The 19942-nt window shown below is 52.5% G+C and overlaps 1 protein-coding gene across 5 annotated transcripts in view; it reads left to right on the top strand.

Annotated features, from left to right (window-relative positions):
• Positions 1–505: 505 nt before the first annotated feature.
• The window catches only part of CPNE2 (copine 2), a 44867-nt gene continuing 25430 nt past the window's right edge, over positions 506–19942 (top strand). The window contains exons 1-4 of one of the 5 annotated variants that reach the window (XM_077185182.1): positions 506–611; positions 11326–11522; positions 16567–16746; positions 19695–19769. In XM_077185182.1, the coding sequence (XP_077041297.1) occupies positions 521–611; positions 11326–11522; positions 16567–16746; positions 19695–19769 (543 nt within the window). In that variant the 5' untranslated portion in view covers positions 506–520. Of the gene's footprint in view, positions 612–1400; positions 1656–1759; positions 1896–5639; positions 5841–11324; positions 11523–16566; positions 16747–19694; positions 19770–19942 lie in introns of those variants that run through there. The other 4 variants (XM_077185183.1, XM_077185185.1, XM_077185186.1 and 1 more) reach the window with 4 other exon arrangements.

The raw sequence follows: 19942 nt of genomic DNA, 5'->3' as shown, positions 1-19942 counted from the left end.
AAGCAGAATCAGCGGGACATAGTCCAGGCCTGAATGGTTTCAGCACCAGGAGCACCCACACTGGCTGGGCAGGGAAAACCCTGCTTACACCCAATCAGCACAAAACCCGGTGGTTTTACTTAAAAGCGTTGACTGTTGATCCAACAAAGTTATACTTTCCCTTGAATCTGAGTGCATAACATGGAAAACAATTTTCTAGATGTATTTTTTAGGCTGTTTTTAAGCTTTTTTTTTTTCTCTCCAAACAGCAAAGCAAAAGCAGCGAGAGAAGAAGTTTTGGGGTGGATCCTTTTTTTTTTTTTTTTTTTTTCCTTTTTAAATTTTTTTTCTTTTTTTTTTTCTCTTTTTTCTCATTTTTCCCCCCTTTTTTCTCTTTTTTCTCTTTTTTTTTATTTTATTTTTTTTTTTTATTTTGTTAGTCAGGAACGGCTGCTGCTCGTTGCGGGAGGGGGAGCCCGAGCCCGGCCGCGCCCGCCGCCCGCCCCCGGCCCCGCCGTTCGGGGCGGGAGGGTGGGCGGTGATGGCGAGGGGCGGGCGCGGCCGTGCGGAGCTTCTGAGCCCGCAGCCCCGCGGGAGCGGCTCGGCCCGGCCCGGCCCGGCCCGGCCCGGCGGTGAGTACCGGCAGCGCCCGAGGATGCGCTGGGGATAGCGGAGCGGGGCTGCTCGGGCGGGTGGTGCTGGGAGAGCGGAGAGTCCGGTGCGAGGGTGGCCTGGCCGGGACAGCGCAACACCGGTGTCACCCACAGGATGGGGACCTGTAGGGTGGTGTCCCCCACTGGCTTGTCCCGAGGTGTGTGGTGGCGCTTCTGCCCTCTATGCTTCTGGACAGATCCTCCGTCCTGCCAGACAGACCCTCTGTGCCCTGGGACAGACCCTCTGTGCCCTGGGACAGACCCTCCGTGCCCTGGGACAGACCCTCCGTCCTGCCAGACAGAGCCTCTGTGCCCTGGGACAGACTTTTGGTTCCTTGACCATCCCTTAGGATGCCCCTCCTGTCACTTTCCACTCCCCTTCCCCAGCCCATCCCTTCGTTCATGCATGGTATGGAAGTTGTTCTGCTCCCACTCTCTGTGTGTCTGTATCCACTCCTAAAGATATGAACTGGGTTTGTGACCCCCAGGCAAGTGCCAGGGCCTCGTGGCCTCACTCCCCAAGCCTGGGGGTGTTTGTAGGGTTTTTTCTGGGCAGCTGCTGCAAGCCCCTCTCCTTATCCTCTGGCACTGGGTCCAGGGGGGATCTGGTGAGTTGGAGGCTGAGGAATCAGAGTCACTTCTTCAGGAGCTGTTTGCAGCCTGATGCTGCTGCAGCTGGTGATGATGTCCCTCATGCCATGCATTTTGGGGGCACTGGGAGGGTTTCTGCTCACGGGTGTGCTGCCTCTCTCTGCTCAGTGCCCAGCAAGAGGCTTTGTTCTCTGAGCAAGAGGCGAGCGGAGCGTTTCGCTCAGCAGTGTGAGGGTGCTGGGAGGATGGCAGGCAGGGAGGTGTTTTCCTGTCAGCTCTGCCAGCCTGAAGACCTGATGCAATAAGTCTCTGTGTGAGTAACCCTAATTTAGGCAAAGAGGCTGGACTAAAGCCAGCAGGGCTGGAGGACTTGGTGGGCAAACACACCCTTTGGAGCTGGTCACCACAAGGAGGGTGGAACAGGAAACAGAGGTGAGTAGAGAGCTGAGCCTCGGTGGCAGAAACATCTCTGAAGGGCTGGGTCCTTGCTGCTGACTCCCCAGAGTGTGAGCTGCTTTGTGGAAAGGAATTGGGAGGATCCTCATGGTTTGAACCTGCTGGCAATACACCTGAACCTCGCTGGAAAAGCTGGAGCTGTGAGCACAGCCCAGGTGTGCTCAGTTCTGATCCTGCTCCCCACTCACCTGCATCAGCCTCCTCGAGCCAGCCCAGGTACTGGGGCCTCTGATACCACTGTGCTTCTCTGGAGTCAGAAAATTATTTATTATCAGCCAGAAATAGCCTTCCACCGAAGCCTGTTGGGGGCAGGGAAGGGAGAGATGGGAGGAGGAAGGCTGGGAACAAAAGCTCGGGGCATGTGGAAAGGAGCTGTTTTGAGGAACGCAGTCAGAGGAGGATGTTTTCGTGTAGCTGCCTTGGGGAAATGCTGCATTTGCTTTGGTTACAGCTGTGTGACAGCCTGGGACACACGTTTTCTGGTGATGTGTGTGTTTCTTTCCCTGCTGGAGCATCCTGACTGGGATAAAGTGGAGGGAAGGAGTGAGGGCATCTAGTGAGGCTTCCACGTGTGCCCAGCTTTCATCTTCCTGTGGTGTAGGCAGCCCCTAGCCCCTGCCTTGGGCAGAGACACAGTCCTGGAGCTGCTCTCTAAGAGCCAACGCTGTCCCCAGCCCCCAGAGGATGGAGTTTGCCAGCAGCCTGCCTCTGCTGGCACTGTTGGCATGTGCCCTGCTGTTCCCAGGAGCTGCTTGGTCAGGAGCACAGTTTGTATCTCTTGCAGGGGCTGCAGACACTGCCCTGGTGCAGTGTGAGGGTGGGCAGGGGTCTCCCTGCTGCCCTGTGAACTCCAGCTGAAGGGAGCTGAGATCCTGAGGATCAGCATCCTTGCTCCTTGGGTCTGTGCTGGGGGACAGCAAGGGGTTCATGCTGGTTGCTGATAAGCTGTTGTGAAGCTGCTGCTTATCAGGGTAAGACAACTCCAGTCTGTGCTGTAGGAGGGGCCCTGCACCCCAGGAGCTTGGTACTCCAGTGTGGAAAAATCCTGTTAGGATTCAGCTGCTGGAGCTGAGCTGTGGATGGAGATGCTCTTTGCCTTGGGGCGATACATCAGCTGCACAGCCCTTGGCAGTCCATGATTCTGCTCCTCTGGCAGGGATCCCCCTCCCTCACCCAAAAGCATTGGGATCTTGCGGTGCTGGAGCAGCCTGGAGCTGCCCCACGATTTACCAGTCTGCCCAGTTGTGTGCTGGAATTGCAGCAGCTTTGTTTGCCTTTCAGCAGTCTCAGTGTGGTGCATGGAGAGTCTGGGAGGAACAACTTCTCCTGCTCCACTTGGAGGGAAGAGTTTCCCCCTGCCTTCAGTGGAAAGCCCAGCCTGGGGGGAGCTGCTGTAAATCAGGGCTTGTTCTCCAGGAGCCCTCGGCATGCTGGGAACAGAATTCCAGGTTAATTGATGAAACAGCAACTCCTGTCCGGGTTCAGGGCTGCCAGCTCTCATAAGGAACTCTTTATGTGAGAACCTTGGCTGGTGTTCAGAGGCAGGGTGGGGGGATAGAGGGAAAGGTAAATTTTCTGGTGCGGTGGAGTCGCCTGGCATTTGAAATAGTGCTCCTGGCAAGATGCAAAAGCCACAGAACAGTGTGAAGGAAAAAAAGAATTGAACACTTCCCCACCCTTTCTGCCCCTGAAATCTTACAGTTTGTCTTTTAAACCTCTGTAAAATATTTGTTGAAGGACCTGAGTCATCACTTTTTGCTGCTTTGGCTCAGTTTGCTGGCTGCTGGCTTTGCAAGGTTTCTTGTTTGGATCATGGAGCAGGGGAAAAACTAATTTCCAGGAACTCAGGTGAGTTTGGAGATCCCAACATTGTTGTTAAAATGCCAGTAAAACAAACGAGTGTAGAATTCAGCAAGAAGGGCTCCAATTTTATTTGTCTGCTGCTTTTGCTAAGGCCTTGTGTTTGGGAGCTGTCATATTTTCTGCCTGTAGCCAGCAGGAAAAATCTTGTGTCTAAAATAGTCGCCTTCCTCAGAGCCCTGGATTTTCCATCATCACGTGATTCCAGAAGCTGAGGATTTAGGAAGAAACATCAGCTGTCATGAGGCTGATTTTAAAAATGATACAAGCTGGGAATACAAGTTTTGCTATTAAACAAGTCCAGTGCTGTGCAACCATTTAAACCCAGTCTGATATTCCCTCGAGCGGTGTCTAAAGCTGTTGAGAAGGGGTCGAGAATTAGTCAGACGTCATTCTCACAAACCACAGCATTTTTGTCTCGCTGGCACACAATTCTGTCTCAGGGTGAAGCTTCACACATCAAGTGGCAGCATCTCTCTGCTGCAAAGCAGGCCAAAAAAATTAAAATTCTGTGGGAAAATGTTGGATCTTGGCGATGAAAATCCCGTCTGTGAAGAGGAAGGGATGGGGGGCTCTGAAGGGTGGGATGGAAGGGAGGGGGAAAGGTGGCTCCAGCCATGGGGACAGCAGTGCTCTGCATGGCTTGGTGTCCCAGTGCTAATGAGCATTGCACATAAATACCTGTGAATTAATATTTATTTATCTTATCAGCTCTGAAGCACTGGTAGCTTTAGGGATGAAATAGTGCATGGGAAGGAGGGAGCTGCACAGCTGCCTGCTGCTGGGGCTGTTCTGGCTGACATGAGGTTAGGCTGACATGCAGTGAGGTCCAAAAGCAGTTAAAGATATTTCTGATCGCATAAATGATGACTTTTTTTTTGTCTTCCCCTCTCACATGTGATAGATGGTGTTGGCTGGGAATAGGAATCCAATTAAGATTCAGAAAGCCAGCATTTTTGTTTTCAACAGCATAGGAAAGTGGTTAATAAGTTAAACAGCCTGTTATGTACATGGTGTGTAGTTGGGATGTGGGAGGTTCCCTCTGCACCTGCAAGGGGGCCCAGCCACCCTCCCTGCAGCCCTGATTCTTTACATTCCATAGGGATGGAATGTAAAGACTTTAATTAAGTCCACTTTTTCCTCCAAATCCACATTTGAAACAGATCTATCCCCCTTCCTTGTGACACTGTGCCCAGCTTTCATATGGCTGCTGTAGGATGGGGCAGGGAATTTTGAATACTGGAAGCTCAAATATGCCCCAAACCCTGAGAGTGCCTTGTCCTCCTCCCTTGCTGCACCTCCTGTTTGTCCTACCTGGAGCAGGTGTCTGACAAGAGCATCCCTGCCCTGGGGAGACAGGAGATTTGGTGATTTTCTCTGTTGGACAGAGGCTCCCACAGGTCTGCCTGTGGCTGCTCCTGCAGGACTGAGCCTCCCAGTCCCTTGTGGAATGGGCAGCGTGGATTTCAGCCTGGGAAGGGGCAGGAGGTGGATTTCAGCCTGGGAACACGGAGGGTACAGAGCCGGCACACGAACCCTTCCCTTGGGTCCGCCTTTTAGGGCGGCTGTGTGCAGGGTTTGATGCGAGCGCCACGATTCACGGTGACATCACGATGTTTTCTGCCCTGAATCACAGATTTCCCTAAATTGAGCCCCAGAGGAAACTCGTAGTCAAGCGAAAATGTGCAACCCTTCTCAGCGCATCTGAGCCAAATACGTGCGAGCCCGTGCGGACGGCAATGGGCTCTGTCCGTGTGTGTCCCGAGCAGGGGGAGCTCTGCCCGGCTCCTTGTTTGCCCTTTCTCCTGCCTGAGCAGCAAGCCTGGAAGGCACCCGTGGATCTGTGAGCTGGGCATGGATGTGCGGGGTTGGCACCAGCGTGGGCTCTGCCCCCTGCACACGCACCCCTGTGCGGCTGCCTGGTAGCGCAGCCCCTGTTTCCTCTCCGGTTTTGAGGAAGGACTCTTTCCCGTGGTGTTTTTGGTGGGTTTTTTTTTGTTTGTTTGTTTGTTTTGTTTTGCTTGTTTGGATTTTTGGGGGTTTTTTTGTTTGTTTGTTTTTGGGGTGTTTTTGGGTTTTTTTGGGTTTGGTTTTGTTTTGTTTTGTTTTTCATTGTGTGACTTCCTGAGCACGCCCCCGGCCCCTGCAGCTCCTCCCGGCCGTGTCACCAGCGGTGCTCTCTGTCTGTCACCGCGGGGTGTGGAGGAGCGAGTTTTGCTTTCGTTTGCCAGCCTGGAGCCCTCGGCTCTGCGACGACGCTGAGGATTGCGGAAACACCTCAATCCTCGTGATTTCCCGTCGGTGAGTAGGTTTAGGTACTTTGGGGGACATTTTCAGACTTTATCTGTGGAGGGTTGGAGAGCGGATTTGCTCCTTGGTCCCCAGTGCCCGGGCAGGCTCTGTCCGGAGCTGCCTCCATGGCAGAAGCACCGAAAGGTGTTCGGGTTTCCTGTCCCCTCCCTGGCCGGCTGAGATTTCCAGTCTGGGTGTCTCTGCGGGTGTGAGCCCCCCCTGAGGACCTGTGTCCCTCCTGGAGCAGTGGCCGGGCACGGCTGTGTCCCTGCCCTGGCACAGGGACCGGCTCTCCCCCAGGGGATGCTGGCACAGCGGCTTTTGCCCTCCTGCTCGGGACAGAGCAGCCCCAGGTGCTTCCAGCTCCTGCTCAAAGGAGGAAGCAGCCAGGGTGACAAATTTGGTGGTCACGGGGGGACCCTTGGGGTCGTGGTCGGGGCTGTGAGGTGGTGCAGGAGCAGGGATACAGGGCGGGAAGAGTCACTGCCACCCTGGCATCCTTCAGTGAGAGCCAGGCTCTTCCCTAATGCCACTGCCACAGCAGCTGCTGTGCCACGTGAGGGGATGGCAGGGAGGCTGCTGGAGCTGGTGGGTCCCTGCTTGGCATCAGCAGTGGCTGTCTCAGCTCTGTCCTGGGCACAGCAAAGGGCTCTGGAGCTGCTTTTCAGGGGATGATGCTTTCAAAATGAGATGAGCGACATTGGGGGCGTCCAGCTCTGGTGCCACAGAGTTTGCCTTGGAGTTTTCTTGCAATTTGTGACTCCCAGGTTACCTCAGGTGACTTCTCAGGGCTCTGCTGATCCTCAGCCCCTGGAGCAGCTTTGCTGGGTGCTGCCCCTGTGCTGCTTGGTGCAGCCTCTTGGGGTTTCAGCAAGGGGGGTGCTGCCCTCACTGGCACCAAACCTGCACAGACCTGGTAGGTGAGGGACAGGAGGGCCTGAGAGGAGCTGGCACTGTGGGTTGGGATGGCCCAAGTGTGAACTGGAGAAGCAGTCACTGTCCCAGCAGCGGCCACCAGCCCTTGAGAGGGAATTCTGCAGTGCTGCTGTGAGCAGCTCAGCTGTCAGCACCAGCAGCATTGTCTATTGTAGCCCATTAGGGACAGTTTCCACCAGGAAAGGGTTCTTGGAGATATCACTTTATTAGGCTGTCCTGAAGCACTTTGTCCCTCTGTATCAGGCACCAAAATATCTCAGTACAGTCCCCTTGACTGTGAGACTTGTGCTTCAGGCTGGGAAGAGCCCTGCCTGGGCATCTCTGTCTGCTGGGTCTCCCCCAAATCTCTGTGAATGTGGGTGGATTTGAGCTCAGTCCCAGCTGTGCTGGGGTGCTCAGGGGCAGTTTTCAGCCTTTCCCTGCCCAGTGGGAGAGATGAAGGTCCTCTGGCAGTAGCAGGCACCCAAGGAGCATCCACAGGGGGATGTACCAAGCATCCCCTTTCTGCCTCCCAGGCTGCTCACCTGTGGCAGAGGCATCTGCTGGGGACCAGCAGCAAGGTGCTGTGTCCAGACTAATTGCACCTGTGTGCAGAAGGCAATGAGGCTGCTAAAGGACCAGGGGCAAGCTGTGAATCCACTGAAATGCCTGTGTGGGACTGAGGCAAACGTTTTTGCTTTGTGAAAGAATTCTGGAGATGGCTCTGTTTGTCAGCAGCAGAGGGGAAAGTGACCACTGTGAGCTGTGGTGCTGTGGGGAGCTGCCTCAGGTGTCCATTGCAGTGCATCCCAGCTTTTCCTGGTGTCCCCAGCTCCATGTGTCCTGGGTTTCAGCTTTTCTGCTGCTCTGGGCAACCAGTTTCTGTATCCTCACACTCCTCTCTTGCTTCAATCTGATGACAACCTGTTTTCACCTGCCCCTAATCCTCCCTCAGGTACTGCTGCTCTCCCTGTGTGTCTCCACGGCCCGTGAGCTCAGAGATGTGATTTATACCAGCCCCAATTCACCTGTTTGATACTCCTCCATCATTTTTGCCTTCCTGAAAGGAATTTTGCTTCCACAATTTCAATAGGCTGTAGTGGGACAGCCTTAGTGGGGAAACACTCACAGATGACTTTTGTGGGCTCTTAGAGAAATCATGGATCATCCCAAAGAAGGATCTCCTGTTCCCTGGGATGGACACAGCAGAATTTTGCATGGTATCACTGCTGGGTGTCAGTACTTCTGTGCCTGTTCCAAATATGCCTGGTATTGGCCATGAAAAGAAATTATTTCTGTAATGAGAAGAGATCACTGGGGCTGGAGTATGGGTGATGTGCTGTGCACCAAGAGGATGTTTTGGTGTCTGCCAGCCCTGGGAAAAAAGGTTTTTCCACTGAGTCACTTGCTGCCTCTGCTTTTTATGAGACAGCACTGAGATCTGGGGGAAGGGGAGATGGAAAAACCCAGCCCAGATCTCCCTGCTCTGGCAGGACCAGGTCCATGCCAGCACAGCTGCCCCATGTTTGCTTCTCAGAGGGAGTAGTAGACAGACAGCAGCATAAATAGAACAGGCTTGGCTATTTTAGGACATTGATTACATGATCAGTGCATCAAAGAAAATTAATGAAGTAAAATCTTCCCTTTAGCTGCAGCTGGCAACATGGGCTTGGGTGGAGCAGAGCAGGGATGGGCACCTTGGGGCTGGTCCCCAGCCATGGTGGATGAGCCATGAGGGCTTCTGCTTCTCCACGTGTTCCTCCTTGAGGCTGCAGTAGATGGAAGGTTTCCCACGTGTGCCACTGTTCTGGTGTGACAGTGCCACTGTTCTGGTGTGACAGTGCCACCATTTGGGTGTGACCCTGCCACTGTTCTGGCCCTGTCCTGCTGTGCTCTTCCCTGAGCAGCAGTCTGGGGTGAAGAAACATTTGGGGGAGGGGGTGTCTTAATCTTAATAGTGCCCTAAATTCATTGATCTCCTCTCATTAAAGAAATAATTTCTTTTCATGGCCAATACCAGGCATATTTGAAACAGACACAGAAGTACTGACACCCAGCAGTGATACCATGCAAAATTCTGCTGTGTCCATCCCAGGGAGCAGGAGATCCTTCTTTGGGATGATCCATGATTTCTGTAAGAGCCCACAAAAGTCACCTGCTTGCACAGGGGGTGATGGCACCAGACAGGCTGGGTCTAGGCAAGGGGGAGCTTGGGAGAGGGATGTGGGTGCTGTTCTGGTGATGCACACCAGTGTCTGCAGCCAGGGATGGGGTTTTCCTTCTTCTGGAGAAGTTTCTGAGTTCCTATGGAGCTGAGATGGTTGTACCACTCTTTGCCTGAGCAGCAGTCTGGGGTGAAGAGCTTTTGTTTACTGGTGGGGTTAAACCCAGGCTTGTTTCTGGTGACTTAGTGCCAAGCAGAGATCTTGGCAGGCAGAAGGAGAAGGCTCCAAGCCTTGGGAGCTGGAGCTGTTTTCTGCCCAGAATTCTTTGCAGCAGGGCTGAGCGCTCAGGACAGCTGGTGGTGAGCCCAGAGCTCCTTCCACAGCCCTGCTGGGATCACCCTATCCCTGCCCTCCTTCCCCATTCCAGCTGGGAAGCTGAGCTGCAAGGGAAAAGGGCAGCAGCCCAGCTCCTGGCAGCACAAGGGCTTGTAAATACTCATACCCAGGCAAAACAAATAGATAATATTAATTGGGGTTTCAATGCCAAATAGGAGCAGATGGTTTATCAAGGTGGAGAAGGCAATGTTTGAGGGCTTCAGATAAAGTGGATGAGCTAGGAGCCACTCTTGAAAAAGAAGATAAAAAATATTGAAACAGCTGCTAAGAAGGGCTCACTGACCACTAGCAAAAATAGCCACAAAATTTTGTTAGTGTAAATTAATCTAAAAAGGCTTCTTTTCTTCTTTTTTTCTCCTCTTTCTTCTCCATTGAAGACCACTGGTGATTCATGACAAGTAAAATGTATATCAGAAGTCAAGACTGTCCTGTGGGGTGAGGTTTTGCACTAATAATGGTATAAAACCCATTTATCTCTGCAAAATGGCTTTGGTAGCAGGCTTCTGATAAGATTTTAAATGGATTTTTAGTCAGGGCCCTGTAAATCATGCTCCAGGTCATGCAGTGCTTGTCACATGTGCCTTCACTGCTCTGAAACAACTATTGCCACTTTTTACCTGCTGCCAGAGCCACTGCTCTGTGCTGGCCCTGGGAGCTGGGTGGAGATGGGGCTGATTGAGGGCTGGAGCTGCTCTGCATCATACTCATCCTCACCGTCTCACCCCTTTCCCTATGATGATTTGCAGAGCACAGCTCAAGTTTGTCCCTTAGGTCTGTGGTCTGTTGCCTGGGGACAGACAGACAGACAGCAATCAGGTTTGTGCTCAGAGATGGTGTGGGAGTGTGGCTCCTCAGCACAAACAAAAGCCCAGCATGCTGGAAGAAGAGGCTGGGAAGTTCCCTCTCCATTGAGGGAATAAGATGTTGCCTTTTCTTGAAAAATCTGTTATTTATGGATCAAACTCACATTAGGTCAGGGGTGCTCTGCTGGGCTTCCACTCGGGACACCTGGGAGATGGAGCCAGGAGAGCCTCATGGTCACCTGTGGAACTCAGAGCAAGAGGCTCTGCCCGTGGCCACGCTGTGTGTGCCCAGCTCTGCTGTAAACCAAAGGCAGCTCTGACACAGGAGAGAGAATGATGATGAAGACTCTGTAGATACCAGAAAGCTAATTAATTACTTTATTGTACTATACTATATACATTTTATTTAAATTGAATCCGTTAAGCGCTCACTCTGCACACAACTGCTCACACTGCACAAAATTTCGTGGCTGTCACCCGACAGTCCACACACACACACACGCACACACACACACACACATTCTCTTGGCCCTGATAGGCCAAGGAAACCAAACATCTTCACTTTGGCTAAACAATCTCCATATTGCATTCTACTTTGGCACAACACAAGCACAGCAAGTGATAAGAACTGTGTTTTCTCTTTCTCTGAAGCTCAGAGAATGCGAATCTCAGAAATCTTTGAGAAGGGTTGTGCCTTGCTTTTCTCTGTGAGGAGAAATGTGGCAGCACCTCTCAGCAGTGCTGACAGGAGGTTTGGTGTCCCCAGCACTGAGGTTTGTCCCTGTGCTGTCCCACACTGGGGTTTGTGCCTGTGCTGTCCCACACTGAGGTTTGGTGTCCCCAGCACTGAGGTTTGTGCCTGTGCTGTCCCACACTGAGGTTTGGTGTCCCCAGCACTGAGGTTTGTCCCTGTGCTGTCCCACACTGAGGTTTGGTGTCCCCAGCACTGACGTTTGTGCCTGTGCTGTCCCACACTGAGGTTTGGTGTCCCCAGCACTGAGGTTTGTCCCTGTGCTGTCCCACACTGAGGTTTGTGCCTGTGCTGTCCCACACTGAGGTTTGGTGTCCCCAGCACTGAGGTTTGTCCCTGTGCTGTCCCATGCTGAGGTTTGTCCCTGAGCTGTCCCACACTAAGGTTTGTCCCTGTGCTGTCCCACACTGAGGTTTGTCCCTGTGCTGTCCCACACTGAGGTTTGTGCCTGTGCTGTCCCACAGAGTGCCAGGAGCTGCTGTCCCCCGGGCCCATGGCGTACACGGCGCCTCCCTCGCCGCCAGGGCCCGTGGGCTCTCAGTACTGTGTCTGCAAGGTCGAGCTCTCCATCTGCGGCCAGAACCTCCTGGACAGGGATGTCACCTCCAAATCCGACCCTTTCTGCGTCCTCTTCATGGAAGTCAATGGGAAGTGGGTGGAGGTAAGTCCTGCTGATGTGTGGATCTGTTCCTCCCTTGGTTTGCTCGTGCCTCCCTGAGCAGGAGTGGAGACTTTCCTGGTGCTCCTGAGGCTGTGTGTGGCACCAGTGTGTGAATTGTTCTGTGTCTCAACTGGTCCTTCCCCCATCAGTGCCTTCTGCTTTGTGCTGGGCATTGGCTTTAACTGCAAATTCTGGTTTATTCTGCTTGGTCTGGGAGGGAGCAGGGTAGGCAGAGTATGGGTATGTGGTGGATACAGGCACCCACATTGGGTGCAGCAGAAAATGGGCATAGAGGGATTTAAATCTTGTAAACCAAACAAAAAGGGAAATTAGGTGTTCTCATTCAGGTTCTTGCCCAAGGAGCTGGTGAATGGCCAGCACCACCTCAGGTGTCCAGCAGTGATCTCACCTTCAGCAGGAGAGTGTAGGGGAAAACCTCACTTTGCCACAGCCTGCAATTAACTTTTTTCAGCCTGGATGAGACTAATGGACTTTCCAGCCTTGATAGGTGTCATCTCTGACCTAATTGTGCTTTCCAGGAATTTTTCTTTCTGTCAGTAACGTCTCAGTCCAGTGGTTTTGATCCCAAAGCCTTCAATGCGATACAAATGTGTGCTGCTTTTAGGTTTTTGTTTTTCTTTTCTTCTGCTATTTTTAGCTTCTTTCTAATTGGCACGGCAGGCACGGGACTGAGCCTTGAGCAGCAGCTTGCTGGTGGTGTCAGCAGGGCTGGAAGGGGCTGGCACAGGGTGTGGTGTGCTGGTGCCTCTGAGCTCTGCCCAGTGGCACCTTGGGGACACTGCTGGCATTGACTCACAGGTGTCAGGGGTGCTGTGTGGGTTTGGCTCGTGGCTGAGTGCCAGGCAGGGTCAGGAGAGGTGGGATTGCCCATGAAAACCTCGCTGGATGGGGTGTTGGGTGGACTCTTGGCAGCTGATGGCTCATGGTTCACAGCTACCCCCTTGTTCTCTGTGATTTTGGCCACACAGATGTGCCCCTTGCCCTAATGGGGACAGAATAAGCTCATTGGAGCCCATCCCACCCTACTGCCCCTTTGTCCTCCACACCAGATTAGGGACATGTCCCAGGCCTTGGTCCTGCTTGTGGTGGTGGGTCTCCTCCTTTGGCACCAGCCCTGGTGCTGGTTCTGAGCTGGGCAGTGGGGCTGTGGCACCAGCTGATGCCAGCAGGGAGATTTCTGCTCACTGTTCTTTCTAGCTGTAACATTTGTTCCCAAATACAATTATTTTGTCTCACTGAGCTTAATAGGAATTTAAAATCTTTGTGAATCAGCCTTGGAGGAGTGGGGGAGGGAGGGACAATAAACCACAGGCTGGGAAGTGAAGATGGGTGATGCTTAAATGTTCTACCCAGTGATGTCATCTCACAGAAGCCATGAAAGAGCTGACCTGTGGTGCCAGGAACAGGGACAAGGGACACATGACTCAGCCCTGCAGCTACCTTTGTGCCACTGAGTCATCCAGGCAGTCCTGCACCTTCAGCATCAGCTTCCCTTGGCACTTCGGGCACTTGGGGCATGAAGCACCTCCCCATGCTGGGGATGCCTGAAGGTCCCAGCCAGCCTCCCCCTGAACACTGGAAGACTCTCCAGTGCAGTCACTGAGCACAAGGGCTGCTGCTGGAGATGATTTCCTCGTTTTGTGCTCAATTTCCCAAATCATAGAATTGTGGACTGGCTCCTTTGGGAAGGAACCTAAAGATCACCTCGTTCCTACCCCCCTGCCATGTGCCTTGCTTGAAGCCACATCAGCCTGGCCTTGAACACTTCCAGGGATGGGGCAGCCACAGCTTCTCTGGACAGTCTGTGCCAGGGCCTCACCACCCTCATGGGGAAGAATGTCTTCCAAACAGCCAATCTAACCCTGCCCTCTGTCAGTTTGAAGCCATTTCCCCTCACCCTGTCACTCTGTGCCATTGTCTGAAGTCCCTCTCCAGCTCTCCTGCAGCCCTTTCAGGTGTCCTAAGGTCTCCCCTGAGCCTTCTGTCTTCTGAACAATCCCAAGGCTCTCAGCCTTTTCTCTCAGGAGAGCCACTCCATCCCTCTAATTGTCTTTGTGGCCCTTTGAGGCTCTTATCCAAACAGATTTTTTTAATTAGCCTGGCTGCCTCTTACCACCCTTTTTGGTGGCAAAGGCCCTGTTCTTTCCTGCAGATGTGAAGGGGATGGCAGGAGCTGCTGGCAGTGAGGGATGGTGGTGAAGAGGCCTCATGTGTGATGGTCACCAGCAATGTGGCTTGTGCCCACCAACCCAAAGCTCACACCTTGTGCAGCTGCCAGCTGGGGATATTGTTGTGCTTCACACTGGCACTGGGCAGGAGATTAAACTGTTGGATCTGGGGGTTGAAGAAAGCCCCATCACTCCCAAGTTTACCCCAAGCTGGCTGGGATTTTCATACCTTTCCTTCAGCCACTTCTTCCAGAACAGAGCTGGAGATGGGACCTCAAGTTATCTCCTTCAGGCTGGGGTCTGGCTGTGAAAGGACTGGTTTCTCTTGGTCCCTGGCTTCCCAGTCATTCAAAGAACATGGAAGGACCTAAAATCCATCTCTGCTGCCTGTGCAGTCCCATCTCCCAGAGCTGGAGGGGGATTTGTGTGTGTTGTGCAGCTGAAATGAAGCAGAGCTGTGGATGCCTCTGCTCCTGGTTCAGTTCACCCCTGAGCAGAGGCTCCTTTGGTAGGGGATGGCAGCAGAGAGGGTTTGTGTGAAGCTGTGTGGCCCTGGCCAGCTCACAGCCTACTGGTGTTGCTGGCTTTGGTTCCCTAGGGTGCAGCAGGTGGCTATTCTGGGAACACAGCATTTACTTTAGTAAATTTACTTTACTTCAGTCGTTTCTTGGCAATTAAGACAGACTAAGCGAGCAATTGCAAAAAGCCCCGTGATGGTTGGGTGTATAAATAGCAAACTCACCACATTTCCACTGAGCCCCTCCAAACCTGCCTTCTGTGCTGAATGAGTTTCTTTGGGACTAAGGTATGTGTTTGCTTGCTTTTTTTTTCTTTTTTTTTCTTTTTTTTTTTGGAGGCTTTTTCTGCTCTGCTTATTCCTGGCTCAGCAGCCCTGGCAGACATCCCACGGTCCCACAGCCTGGTTGGTGCTGCCCAGGGATGCCAGCTGCTTTCCAGAGAGGTCTTGCCCTGGATCTGGGATGCACAGCCTTGCCCAGAACTGGGTGTCCTGGCTGCAGGACAGGGTGGAATGCCAGCCAGGGTCACAGCATGGCCAGAGGCTTTGTGCTGCCCCACAGGGAGATGGGATGGTCTTTCCAGACACTGAGGGCAGCAGCTTTGATAAAATCACACTGGACAGTGCCTGGGTTTCCTTCTCTTTTAATATCCATGTTACCATACCCTGGGATAACAGGGTGATGTGGCAAAGTGCCAGTGCTGTCATAACACCTTCCACGAGTCCAGGCTGCTCAGAGCCACATCCAACCTGGCCTGGAGCACTCCCAGGGATGAGGCAACCACAGCTTCTCTGGGCAAACTGTGCCAGTGACTCACCACCCTCACAGGCAAGAATTTCTTCAGAATATCTAATCTACACCTACCCTTAGTCAGTTTGAAGCTATTCCTCGTGGTCCTGTCACTCCAGACCTTTGTCCAAAGTCCCTCTCCAGCTCTCTTGGATGCCTTTACATGCTGGAAGTTGCTCTGAGGTCTCCCCAGAGCTTTATCATCTCCAGGCTGAGCAGTGATACCAACATGATACCATCTGCTGCTCTTCTGACAGAGCTCCTGCTTGCTTTGTAGGATTCCCCCCAGCTCTGGTGTTCCTTGTTCAGCTCTCAGGCTCTGCTGCCCCTGCCCTTCCTGCCCCTTTCAGCTTCACAAGGATATTTTGCATATCAGGCTCTAAACTTGCCCTTTAGCATGCCTGGGAGGGAATATGGGTTCTGACATGAGAGTTCAGACTCTCCTTGCCCAGGGACTTCCAGAAGTAAATACACCAGCCTCAGTTTCTGGCCAAAATCCTGGGGGTTTGTCTTTGTGCAAGCTCATCACAGCACCCTGCTGGTGCTGCCACCCTTCCTGCAGTGTGAGCTGTGGGGTCTGGGACCAAAGTTCCATTGCTCAGAGCAGCATTCCAGGATCTCATTGTGGCTGTCCTCAGGGTGGTGTTTTTGCTCCCACAAGGCTTTCTGACCACCTGTGCCATGCAGTGCTGTAAACCCACACTTCCACCAGCTGCCTGCCAAGTTTCCTCTGCTCCTCTCCCTGCTCCTGGCTGTGGGCTGCTGCAGAGAGCTGTGGTGTTTCCCCTCTGACACTGGGTTCCCCACATTCTTCCAGTCTCCATTTCCCCTCTGTGCCTGCCCTTCCAGTTCATCATTGCTTCCAGCCTGCTTGCAACAGCTCTTGGTGACAATATCTACTGAAGTTTTGTCTCTGGGCCCTTCCAGCCTCTTGTTGCTACTAATGCTTGATGAAATCTATGAAAAAAGGGACTGTGGTGATGTTTTTTTATCTTTTTATCTATGGAAGGCCAATAAAGAAAAAAACCACATGGATGTTTTGGGTTGAGTTCCAGAGGGAAATGCTAGAAAGTTGTGTGCTGGCTCATGACACTTCTTGTTTTGCTTGTCCTTGTTGCTGGCTGCACAGACTAGAAGAAGCAAGTTTGGCATTACAGCTGTGAGGGTCTGCTGAGGATAAGAGGTGTGAGAGAGCCTCAGCTCATGGGAGAACAGGGCTTAAAGCAAATGAAGCAATTCTGGCTTCAGTGATCCTCGAGTCCAGCTGAGCCTTGGCTGGGTGGGCACTTCCATCCTGGCTGTTGGGTGGGGAGGGTGTCCATGCCCCCCTCCTCGGGAGGCAGCTCTGCCTTTTGTGCCCTTGTGTGTTTAGATGGATCTCAGCTTGTGCACCCAGGTGTCACAGCCTGTGTTTGGGACAGCTCTGCTGAGGGCTTGCTGTGCTCATTCTGGTGGTCACCATGGGCTTTCTGGGTGGCTCTGGCTGAATTCAGTTTCAGTGACAAAGCTGTAAAATGCACTTGCCTAAATGCCTCTTTTTCTCTGCAGCTGGACAGGACAGAGACAGCTGTGAACAACCTCAACCCAGCTTTTGCCAAGAAGTTCATCATTGACTACCACTTTGAAGAGGTGCAGAAGCTCAAGTTTGCCCTGTTTGACCAGGACAAGTCAAGCACGCAGCTGTATGAGCACGATTTCCTGGGCGAGTTCTCCTGCACCCTGGGCACGGTGGGTCTGGGGTCCCTGCAGCAAAGGGGACCCCAAAACACATCAGACACAGGGATGTGGTGAGGTGGCAGCTGTTCTTTTCACCCCATGCAAGTTCTCTGGCTCCTTCCTGGAAAGACAAATGTGATTTGCTTGTCACCCTTCAGCTGTTGAGGTTGAGCTGTTGCACATTAGGGAAGGTCTGCTCGCTCCAGTCTGAGCTAATCATGGTGTGGTTTCTGCTGGTGCTGGCAAAGGGACATCAGCTGGAAGCTTCTGGCTCTGTCTTCACCATGGGGTGTAGTAAGGGCCCAGTTTAGGCTTGGGAAACTTCCAGATATTTAAAGTTAGGATGCATGTAGTCTGCCTTTCTTTCACAGTTTGGGTTTTCTCTTTCTGAAAGTTTTGTCCATCGCTGTTGTGTAGCAAAACATTCCTCCTGCTTGAGCATGTTGGTGCTGGAATGTGTCTTCTGCTCTTCCTGTGGAAAAGCTTTTGGGACACAATGTGATTTATAAGTTTTTGGAAGGTCTTTTCATTCATGAGCCCAGACCCTGTTAGAACCTGGCAGCTGCATTCTCCAAATGTCTTTGTCCTCTGGCTCAGAAGCTGGGAATGAGGGGGTTTTTTTCCATCTTTTTGCAGCATCCAGCAGCTGAGGGCTGCTGTGGTACCTGGCACAAATGCAGAGGCTGGGAGAAACTGCTTCTGTAGTGCTCAGTGCTGGGACTGGGCAGGAAGGAGGTGCTGTAATAGGTGGGTCAGCATGGGGAGGGAGCCCAAGGTGCTCATGAGCACAATTGCTTTGCTCACAGAGTGCAGCATGGCACTGCATGTGGCAGGCAGCACCAGGGGCTTCACCACTGCCAGCTCAAGAGCTTGACAGGTTAGAAGAGCACTGACACTTACAGGGTTTGAAGTTTAATGACTGGAATTTTGGAAGTGGTCTGTGATGACCTAATTCTGCTCCTGCAGAAGTTTAGAGACGGTGCAGGCAGCAGCTCTGGCCTGTGTTCAGTGGTTCAGCTTAAACCCATCCTTTACTGTTAGTTCTGCTGTGCTGAAACACTTCCAGCTCCAGAGTGGGGCAGCTCAGCAAGGGCTGCTTGTGAAAGTCATGTCTTGGTGGAAGCAGAGAATTCATGGACATAAGGACACAGCTGGAACCTTGCTGTTCCTGAGTGTGGCTCTGCAGCAGCCCAGGGCTCTGCAGGCTCTTGTTGGGGAAAAACATTATCCATGTTCAGTGGGGAGGAAGGTGGAAGGGTCTGAACCATCTTCTCCTGCTTGTTGGGTCTCCTAGATGGTCTCAGCCCTTCTGGTGCTTGGGAAGGTGATTGTGTCAGAGAGGAGCCTGCACAGACCCTCCTGGGCTGTGCTGATGCTGGGGATGGGCAGGTGCTGGCAGGTCTCACATCCAGGGGCTCTCTCAGCACAGCTGATGGTTTTGCCATGGTGGCATCACTGTCTGCTGTGTATTTGGGCACAGCCAGTGGGTTTAGCCTGTCAGGAAGAAGAGAGCTTGGAACTCTGCAAGCTTACCCCCAGTATTTCCACTCTGCAAAGGAGAACTTGACCTGTGCCCAGTTTTTGCAGCAGTTCCAACATCATCTTCTTGGTGACATTTAGTCCTCAACAGGACACCAGCTTGGAATGGAGGAATCTTTTAATTTCCCCTTTTCCCCTGAAGTCCTGTTTGCCTCCTCTCCCTGTGGCCAGCATGGGCTGGCAGCACAGCCCAGCTGTGGAGCAGAGGTGGGCAGGAGGGGTGGCACTTGTGCAGGGTGAGGAGAGGAATGAAGCAAAGTGAATGGGGGCTTGTGGGCTCAGCCACTCTGCCTTGGGTTTCCTGATGGTTGGAATTTGCTTGGTGAGATGTTTCCATGAGCTGCCAGAAGCAGAGAACAGCTGTGGGCACCAACAGCTGGGCAGTGAGAATCTGACTTTTCAGTTCTGAGTTTGCACTGGAGCTCAGTCAGATCAGCCAGGTTGCTTAGTGCAGCTGATGAGGTCTGTAGTAGGATTTAAAAGGAGGCCTGGATCATTCCCAGGCCTGTTATGACCTCTGTGGCCAAAGGAAATGCAGCAGGGATCAGACTCCAGGCTGGAGGGTGTCCATGGTTTCTGCAGCCAGGGCTGTGAGGTTTGTCCTGCCTGTTCCCAGTGTGGCACAAAGATCTGGTTACACTGCCTGGTGATTCCTGTGCACCAAAAGCACTGGGACTTGGCTGGCTCCTCACAAATGTAAAGGGTTTTTGCTTTGAAATTGCAAGAATCAGAGGATCACAGAATGGTTTGGGTGGAAAGGGACCTTTAAAGCTCATCCAGACTCGAGGGGTCACACTGGATGTGGGATCAGGGCACAGGTGTCTCCAGCAGGTTGCTGGATCTCCATGTGGGTTATCTGCACCTCATAGGGAAAAATTACAGGTTCTCCAGATCTGAAGGAGACTGAAACTCACTGAGCTGGGAAAGATCTCAGGGTTTAATTAATTTCCCAGTTTATTCTGTCTGTCCTGTTACAAACCAGAAGTGAAGGGAAGAACTTTGCATGCCTTTGGGGGTGCTGTCCCTGCTCAGGGGGTCCAGAATGATGCTGGGGGAGAGCATCCAGCTTTAATCAGGATCCACCCATGGAAACATGTCCTGCAATCAAGGCTAGCAGGGGTCGTGGTAGAAGTGTGTGAAATGGGCCCTGAGGGAGTGAGTGGTGATGTTGCAGGGATCAAATTGCAGTGGTTCTGTCTGTGTGAGGACCCACTGATCTCCCCCCCTGGTCCCTGGGTTCCCTGAGGGCTGGGGTGTCACTGTTGATATTCCCACTCTCACAGCCATCCCTGCATATTGGTGCCTTTCTTCTACTCCTGCAAATGAACCTGAATTAACCAACATGAGCAATGATCAGTTGCTTATGAGTCTGCTTTTGATCACTTGTACAATCATGGCTTTATTGTCTTTGGCTTCTCTAGATTGTCTCCAGCAAGAAAATAACACGGACTCTCCTCCTGGGGAATGGCAAGCCAGCTGGGAAGGGCATGATCACGGTAGGTTGGCTCCTTTGTGTTGCTGCTGGGCCTCTGAAGGTGGATGGGGGCAAGGCAGGGCACTCACAGGGGCTCCAGGAGATTGGGGTGAATCTCTTGAATATTTTTCCCTTTGCCTCTTGTTTTCCTGGCCACTTTGGTCTGTTTGGAGGACAGTTTATTTGGGACAGGAT

The sequence above is a fragment of the Agelaius phoeniceus genome, chromosome 12 (assembly GCF_051311805.1).
Source record: "Agelaius phoeniceus isolate bAgePho1 chromosome 12, bAgePho1.hap1, whole genome shotgun sequence".
Classification (NCBI taxonomy): Eukaryota; Metazoa; Chordata; class Aves; order Passeriformes; family Icteridae; genus Agelaius; species Agelaius phoeniceus.
Note: the sequence above shows the minus strand (reverse complement) of the source record. Positions and strands in the feature narration are given on the sequence as shown.